The sequence below is a fragment of the Procambarus clarkii genome, chromosome 42, assembly GCF_040958095.1.
Source record: "Procambarus clarkii isolate CNS0578487 chromosome 42, FALCON_Pclarkii_2.0, whole genome shotgun sequence".
Taxonomy (NCBI): domain Eukaryota; kingdom Metazoa; phylum Arthropoda; class Malacostraca; order Decapoda; family Cambaridae; genus Procambarus; species Procambarus clarkii.
The window spans coordinates 22,690,744-22,700,259 of record NC_091191.1 but is presented as its reverse complement, the minus strand read 5'-3'; the positions used below and the strand labels follow the sequence as shown (position 1 = coordinate 22,700,259).

Sequence of the window (9,516 nt, the reverse complement as noted above, 5' to 3'; positions counted from 1 at the left end):
GATATCTCATTCATGGATAAGATATTTTTATTGTAATGAGCACTCATTTGTCTCAATATGTCCCTAGGTATTTTCTCCTGGGCAATTATTTTCAAGACCCACTCAGCCCCGTTTGTATCTGCTGTCAGGCTGAGGGCATTGATCATTGATTCTACCTCCAGCTTGAAGACTTGGAGTGAATCAGCTGAAGCCTCCGGTGGGGGTAAATGCAACAGCTCATGAGCTAAATGTGATGTTCTTACTTCTGGATCAGCATAATTATCCTTGAGGAGTTTTACTGCCAGATCATAGCCGTCATTAGTTAATCTCAGATGGGATACTACTGTTTTAGCCTCACCTGATAATTGGCCTTGCAAATAAGAGAATTTACTACTCTTTGGTAAAGATTGTTTTGAGTCTACAAGGTCAACGAATTTGTTCCAAAATTCGTCCCAATCTTCCTCATCTTTTCCCGAGAAAGTGGGTAAATTAATTGGAGGGAGTCGAGCCTCAGCTTGACTCGTATTAGATGCAACTGTTGTTGTTGTTGTTGTTGCCTTGTTCTGGGCAATTAATTTGACGTAAGGCTGTAACATGGCCTGAGTGTGATCTTCATAACTCGCTAGATCAACCATAATATCGTCTATTTCTGTTTCTGATAAATTGGTGTTGGCAAGTTCAGCCACATATGTTGCTATTTGGCATTTGATTTGCTCAAATTTACCTGCAGCTGCTTGATAATAGCTTTCCAGGTCAGCATAATCAACTGGTGATTGTTGTGACAAATCTTCACATTTCTTGATCTGTCTTGTTAAGTGGCCTTTAAGACCTGCAAGGGTTCTTTTCATTCTCCCTGCATTATCCATACTGGCTAGTTGGTGAAGCCTTGTAGGGCTTGTACTTGGGCTGCTCATAATACTGAACAAGTACTGATGGTAGCCTAGGGTAAAATTCTGCACTCACTAGGCGATAATCCTACCTCTACTAGAGGTTAGCACTTAAAATTAATACACATTATATATATACAATCATACACACTAATGATTTGAGTGATTAACCAGTGTCACTGGAAGTACCTTTAGGTTAGCTCCTCAATGTTACCTTAGGATGGTATAGACACTAATTAATCACTCAAAGGTGTAATGATCATACGTAAATTATTATATATACACAACTCAACTCGAGTTGATAAAAATTACACCCAAAATAGGGTCTGCACCATTCATTAATGGTGCTAGGTTGTTCAATATAGTACAACTAGACTATGGTAATAATGGGACTAGGATGAACAATAAATAGTTCAACTAGTCAATGCTGAAAGGGGACTAGGTTATCTATAAAACACTAGTCAATGTATATCCTACCCTGATGTGGGTTGGCAATTGGTAAATATTATATTGAGAACACTAGTGCAATATATTAAATAATTCTCTATTTTGGAGAAATAATATACACAATTATTGATAATAGCCTCTATGAAACTTCTAATATTATCAAGAAGTATTAAATATTGTTAGTGACCTTGCGAAATAAACTCCACAAAATTCGTGAACAATCTTGTGAGGACACAGCCACTAATTTGGCTGGCTTCAATATAAGCGCTGTCATCTCACAGAATAACACGCCACCAAATCGGTGGGTGACCATGAAACCGCTGATGAAGCTGGACTGAGTTGAGGGGCTCGTGAACTCATTCGAGGGAGGCTACGCCGCCGGTCCTTGACTGGCTAAGTATTGTTATTGTATAAATCACACTGCACTAGCACCAGCGTATTTAATAAGTCCACTAGATAACTGGTTCATCCAGTACAAAGATGACCAAATAATCTGTCATCCGACTCGAAGATGACCAAATAATCCGGTTCGAAGGACCAATTAATGTGGGAACCGACCTGTGAGATTTATATTTATTTAATTTATATGAATTTATATAGAATTTATATTTATGTTAATTTATATATTTCGATAGCAATTTGTATGATGTTAAGTGGACTGTATTTCTGCAATAATCTCACAAATCGATCCATACATATTAGGGGGGTTTATATTGAATTTATATATGCAGCCAATCAAACTACAGTATTAAACTACATATATTAATATACATTGAGGAGGTTCCTTATCTTATTATACAGCAGGCTTAATCCACCAGATATAACTAGGATGTAGATACCAAATTATCCCCGTTTGAGGCTGCTTCCATCACCCAGTAACTGATATACCAAGCTTGCTTCCTTTCTTGACCTGTCAAAGGGTGCTAGCTGTAAAGCCAGAATCCTAATATATGACAGGTATATCAAAGAAAACATTGTATAATGAATCATAAAGACCAAGGCTTAATTACCTTTTTTGAGTCGATCATTTGTGTTCTCACCGGTACGCCCAATATCTACGTAACATTAATGGCCAAAAATGATTAGATAAACGGATTTCGGAAAAACACTTCCCTTGTGGTTGATGACAGCGTGTTGATGATGAAAGACCTTTGGTTTCCATAACACTTCATCCAAGAGAATTTATAGGAGCCGAATTTGCCCCACGACTCTCAGGTCTTAACAACAATGGCTGACCACTCCTTCCTCACTGACGCCTGGCCCACTTTGTCCAGATATCAGTAACTGATAGAAGGGTCACATTTACTTTATTTTGATACTAATAATTGAGTTAATTTATATGTGATGTTTTTATGATGGTAAAAGTCCAAAGACTAATGTATTTAAGAATAATTCCAACACAATTGCTGGTGAATTTATAATAGTATGTGGCAATGATATCCCGTTTTCTATTGACGAAAATTTCCACTACAAGCTACATTTTTTATGGGTTAACTTGTGGATACAACGCAGCAATATTATCTGCAATTGCATGTAATATTATTAAATGGTGTCGGATTTTCCGACAAGTATCTTTGGGAATTCTCATTATCTGCTGATGTAGACCTGACCAAATGTAAACTGTGTCAACAAAATTATTCGCACACCCTCCGTCACTATGTGATGGAGTGCGAAAAAATACGTGAATTTAGAGACAATTCTATAACCAATGTTCCAGCAATGTGTAAATATTTCATTCAAAATGATCTGCTTCCAGAAATTTTAGCCAAATATCCCCAGTTTGCTAACTGTAGGTAGTAACTGAGTGATTGTAACCTATCCACCGCTGCCCATTGGATGGAGGGCGGTGTGCAGGACAAACATATAAATTGTGACACTAACTGCTCTCCACATATGTCAGTTGCTTAATTTAGAACCTGTACTTGAGGTCGATCTGGAACCCATTGTTGATGTGACGACTTATATTGAATTTTGTAACTAGCTCATCAAGATTGTAACGTGCTTAGCTAAATGAATTGTGGGGTTCAGTCCCTGAGCCCATTATGTGCCTCTGTAACCCTTTCCACTACCGCCCACAAGATGGGTATGGGGTTATCTTGAGATGATTTCGGGGCTTTTAGTGTCCCCGCGGCCCGGTCCTCGACCAGGCCTCCACCCCCAGGAAGCAGCCCGTGACAGCTGACTAACACCCAGGTACCTGTTTTACTGCTAGGTAACAGGGGCATAGGGTGAAAGAAACTCTGCCCATTGTTTCTCGCCGGCGCCTGGGATCGAACCCAGGACCACAAGATCACAAGTCCCGCGTGCTGTCCGCTCGGCCGACCGGCTCCCCATAATAAATGAACTAAATGGGGTGCATAATAAATGAACTAAACTAACTAACTAACTAATTGTGAGACTCTCCATGCACTGTACAGAAAAGAAATTTGGACAATTTGAAATCTGTATGTATTCCCGAGTGTTGAAATAGCACTCAGAGTGATCATGTACATCGTGGTGACCAACTGTACAGGAGAACGTTCTTTTCAAGACAGAAACTTATAAAAAATCTGCTTCGTAGCACAATGGGGCAGCATCGTTTGAACTGGCTTTCACTCATGTGCATGGGAAATGACATCCTGAAGACCATTGACCTCAAGCCAATAATAAAGCAATTCTCTGAAAATAAATACCGCAAATGCTTGTTATGAAAAGAAGTTCGTAGTAATTTCATGTTGTGCCATCTGATCTATGTAGCTTACTGAGTAGTATTGTGTTTTTCAAGCCTAGTGTATTGTTCAAATGTTTATCTTGTTGATTAGTTGCTGCTCTTCAGCAGTATTTACTTATTATTTATTTATTTATATACAAAAAGGTACATTCGGGGTTGAGAGAGAACATAGAAATGAAGTTGATTTTACATTCTTGTAAAGCCACTAGCACGCATAGCGTTTCGGGCAAAAAACAGCATGTTTGTAATGTTTTAACACCAGTTTGGTTGAAATGCCAATAAAATAAATATATGTTTAATATTATCGACCATTTACTTTTTATTACAGAGAGTGGTTGTCGTAGAGGGCCCCAGCACACTGGTGTGCCCAGGGGCCCATAATGCTGTTAAGATGGCCCTAAGGTAACGTAACATCGAGGTGGTAAAGTATTTATGTTGTACTTGGGGGTTTCAGGGTTAATAAATTATATTAAGGTAAAACTTCAGCTGGAGTTTATTTACATCACCCATCTGGTTCAGTGTTAGGTGATCTGCACTAGACAGCAGTCCTTTCATAATTTATTATTTATTTGGGAACTGGTTCCCTGGGGGCCTGGCCTATCCTAACCTCATTAACTCCCTTACCTTGATTTTTACCATAACTCAGCCCCAACGATATAACAGGCAGTGGCTCGTGGTACCGCAGTGGTGAAATATATGCAACTGCGCATTACCATGGGAAATATACATTTTTGGTGACACTAGTATATGCTTTACCACAATTGATAATCACGTCTAATCCATCTTTTAACAGTCATTATAATAAATTATTATTCTGACAGCCATTCTGATGAAATCTTGAACTATATAATGAATATTGTTTGGTTATGTTAACAAAACTTGGGCTGTGGGGTTATAATTTCAACAACAATAGCCAGTGATGTTCGACAGAATCCATACTAATTCAGTTGTGAGAGATGGGGGGGGGGTTCCAGTGTTGAGAGACGATGTCAGGTCACGACATGCACTTGTGGTGCCGGTGACACAGTGCCTCCACGGACACATACTCAACCCTCACTTGACCTTGGCAATCCAGAGTTCAGAATACTTTACATCAGTGTTCACATTTAAGAGCTTAGACATCTCAATACCCACACAAATTGACAAATTTCTTGATTGACAGTTGAGAGGCGGGACCAAAGAGCCAAAGCTCAACCCCACAAGCACAACTGAGTACAGATGTTTGCTGCAGGTGAAGAAAAATAAATTAAGGAATATCTCCGTAACATGTGATATAATCAGGGAAAACTATTGACAAACAAAATGACTGAAAGCCCCCAGGTGTGGAAGGAATGCAATCCAAAGACATAGAGGAACTGGCAGCTAAACTATTTCTACCACTGAAACTCCTTTTCAGAAAATCTCTGGACCAAGATATAGTTCCCCCCTTAATTGGAAATATGCAAATGTTATCCATATTTTCAAAAAGACAGAAAAAGTTCAGTAGAAAACTACCTTCCGATCAGTGTGCCCTCCCATAACTGCCAGCTCATGGAGAGAAGCCTAGTAAGCATGGAGAGAAGCCTAGTAAGCATGGAGAGAAGCCTAGTAAGCATGGAGAGAAGCCTAGTAAGCATGGAGAGAAGCCTAGTAAGCATGGAGAGAAGCCTAGTAAGCATGGAGAGAAGCCTAGTAAGCATGAAGAGAATCTAGTAACATCAACGCAATATTGTTTTGTTAAAAATAAATCCTGCTTCACAAACCTGCTCACATTTTTGTAAATGATAACCAGCTACTCAGATAAAGGAGTCTCAATATATGAAGCATATATGAACTCTGCTCAAGTTCTCAACAAGGTACCAAATGAAAAACTGGAAAGGAACTTACAAGCAAATGGAATAAATAGCGGAATACTGGAATGAATAAAACATTAGTTTAAACAAAGCAATGAATCTGACTGGAGAAATGTGGCGAGTAGGTACGTACCGCAAGGGTCCATTTTGGGGTCAACCCTTTTTGTAATATGCATTAATGACATACATTAGATGAGAATATTATAAACATCATCAAATTTCTAGATGACACTAAGATTTATGGTAAAGTGGAAAATGATAATGATATTGAAGCCTTGCAAAGAGATCTACATGAACTCACAAATGGTCTGAAGACTAGCAAAGGATTTTTAATATACAAAATTGGAAGACTTTGCATGTCGGGCATAACAATGCGCGTCACAACTACCAAATTAACAACGTGCGTTACCTTGTAGCAGATTGATGAAGAATTTACCTGAGGGCCACTGACACTCTAATGGCCTCGACGAAAACAGGAAGCCGGCGGCTTGTCAAAGGTATCCCCGCCCAATTGCCCTGATGATTTTTCCCAACTGGATTTTTAAATTTAACAGAGTTTTGGCATTTACGGTTCCGGCGTGTAAGAAGTTTTCTGCGTTTATAACACTGTGGGTGAAAAAACATTTGTTTTCAGTCCTGCATTGTAGCTTGTTGAGCTTGAAACCGTTGTTCCTTGTTTGTGTTACATCTGACCTTTTGGAGAATCTGTTCGGATCAACATCTGGATCAACATCCTCCAAATTGTGCAGTATTTTAAAGGTTTCGATGAGATCCGCCCTGTCATGCCTGGTTTGCAGTGTTGTTAGCCCTGTGGCCCTCAACCGTTCCTGATACGTGAGTTGACTTTGTTCTAGAATGATTTTTGTCGCCCGGTGTTGCACTTTCTCCAGAGCAGCTATGTCTGTCGGAAGATGTGGTCTCCACGCCTGGATACAATAATCCAAGTGAGGACGCATCAGAGTTGAATCACTACCTTTTTTTTCCACAAAGTCAAATGTACGCTTGATTATTCCAAGGGTTTGGTTAGTTTTTTTACTGCTGGCTCTACCTGCTGTGCAACTTTCAGTGGATGGTGGATGTTTACTCCAAGGTGCTTTTCTTCATCAATCTGTTGCAAGGTAATGTTATTAATATGGTAGTTGTGCCATGGGTTATTATACCCCACATGCAAAGTTATGCATTTTTCAATATTAGAAAGCATTTACCAGTCTTAAATTATGACCATTTGCGGAGAAAAAGACCTTGGAATCAGAATCCACCATTCACTAAAAGCTGCTTAAGTGGGGACTGTAGTAATAAAAACAAGCTAACCAAACCCTTGGAATAGTAAAGTGAACTTCTGACTTCAAGGAAATGAAGGTAGTTATTCAAGTGGATATCTCATGTGTGCCCCCATGTGGGTCATTTTATCCAAGCATGGAGACTTCATCTTGTTTTCACATCAAAACACCAGCCATGTTTCCCCGTTTTTTATCTTTATTTTTATTTGTTCTCAACACATTTTATTCTTTATACTCAATTAGTATTAAGTTTTAGTCATTAATGTTTTTCCTGCCCGAAACGCTTTGCTTAATAGTGCCTTTAGGCATTGTATGTACTAGCTCCATCCATAAATCGATCAAATTATGTGAAATCTCTTGTATGTATGTACCTTACCTGAATAAACATTTTATTTTATTTTGTTTTTTATTTATCTTCAGAAAGACATGTGTTTTAGAGAAAGTTTAACACCAGGTAACAAAAATCATTTGAGAACTAAGTGGACTCTTGTACTAGGAACGGTTGAAGGGCACAGGGCTAATAACACTGCAAACCAGACATGACTGGGCTGATCTCATTGAAGCTTTGTAAATACTGAACAATTTGGAGGATACTGATCCAGACAACTTCTTTTAAAGGTCATCTGTAACACAGACAAGGAGCAACGGTTCCAAGCTCAACAAGCTACAATGTTGGACAAGAAACCGCGATGCTGTCTCACCTACAGGGTTAAACCCCCATTAAGATTTAAACCCCGGTGGATTAAACCCACCGAGGCCGTAAATGCCTAAAACACGGCTGAATTTCAATATACCCAATTAAATCAATAGGACAAATGGGGGGACCTTTGACAACCCGCCGGCTTCCTGTTCTCCTCGAGGCCAGTAGAGAGCTAGTGGCCCTCAGGTAAATTCAGGCAATGAATCCACCAATGGTGAACGTCCCAATTGTAAACACCCCGGATGAGAGCTAAGATATACTCTCCAACACTATATCTATGAGTGCCCTGTTATCAATGTTTTCAGACCAAATATGGCAAGAGATATTTTGAGCGCTGTAAGTGCTAACTCCTACACTCGCAAATATTGGAAGATATTAATCTTGTGCTCTATCCATGGCGGTTTTGCTAGTGCAGGCTAATAGATTATACTCGCATTCCATGTTATCTATCATTAACCATCCTGTGAGATTGGAATGTTAAGTAAAGTCATATGTTGCTAGTTTATGATCTACAGTGTGAAACCCTTCATTATAGACTAGGGTAGCAGCACGAGTGCATTACTGTGTACACCTAAGCTACTATAATGACCACAATTATAGCAATATGTGTTTTACTGCTAATGCGGTCAGATTTAGGTATGTTGCTGATGAATCACCGGATGACGTCATACATAGTGTTCGAACACTCCGGAACTCAGAATTTTAGTAAATACATACGTATTTAAAAGGCTTGTAATTGTGTACGTTCTATATGTAAGTTCCAGAGCGTATATCAGATATAAACCGAATCTCAATCTATATATCTTAATACATTTAATTGTAATTTATATATAATCTCGACGTAATTCATATGCGATGAGTGTATATTGTGTGTAGGTGTATATACAGAATTGTGTGTACATAGTGAAGCATTTTGCTTTCAATAAATAAACTAAATACAACTAAATTAAGCGTTGAAAAAAAATTTGATTGGGTTCGGCTCTCTTTTTTCGTACGCGGCTCCATCAACCGCGTACAGCAATCTCGACTCTGTTGCTTCGTATATTAAGGGCCATGAAATATTCAAGATGTACATTCTCAATCGAGTAGAACTCATACCTAATATGGAACAGTGCAATCAAAGGCTTTTTATGCGATCGAGACCACTGCATATTTACGCCAAGCTATTTTTTACTGGCCTCTTGCTGACTTTTGGTGAAAATGTAACTCATGTTAATGCAAATTCGTGTGAAAGTGTAATAGTGTTGAAGAATGAAGTAGTGTTGAGGATCAGGTGGCGGGTTTCCTCTGGGGTCATGACAGTGTCACAGGGGCCACCGGTAATCAGCAACTCTTGCCTAACAGTTCCAGCATTGCGCCCACCTGCTCTCACACAACTACAAAATAACATACTACAACACCATTTTAGTGTAGCTTATTTTGTATATATCAAAGAGATATATATGTATAATAGTTAGATGGAGTAAAATATCATATAAAATAAGGGTATAGATATGATATTGGTGTGTTTTTAGAAGTGTGTGGAGGGCGGGAGAGAGAGGGAGGCGGGAGAGAGAGGGAGAGAGGCAGGAGTTTCACCAGCGGCGGCGACATGGTAGGTCCTGCTGCTCCTCCCTCCCGCCTCTTACCTTACCTCACACACACTCTTATCTTGTTTATCCTCTAATACTGATACCATAGC

General features: G+C 39.2%; 1 protein-coding gene across 1 annotated transcript in view; it reads left to right on the top strand.

The window, feature by feature from the left end:
* The first annotated feature begins 9,309 nt into the window (after positions 1–9,309).
* Positions 9,310–9,516, top strand: part of Mlc-c (Myosin light chain cytoplasmic) — a 41,381-nt gene continuing 41,174 nt past the window's right edge. The window contains exon 1 of the mRNA XM_045761911.2: positions 9,310–9,429. Within this exon, the coding sequence (XP_045617867.1) occupies positions 9,427–9,429 (3 nt within the window). The 5' untranslated portion in view covers positions 9,310–9,426. The remainder of the gene's footprint in view (positions 9,430–9,516) is intronic.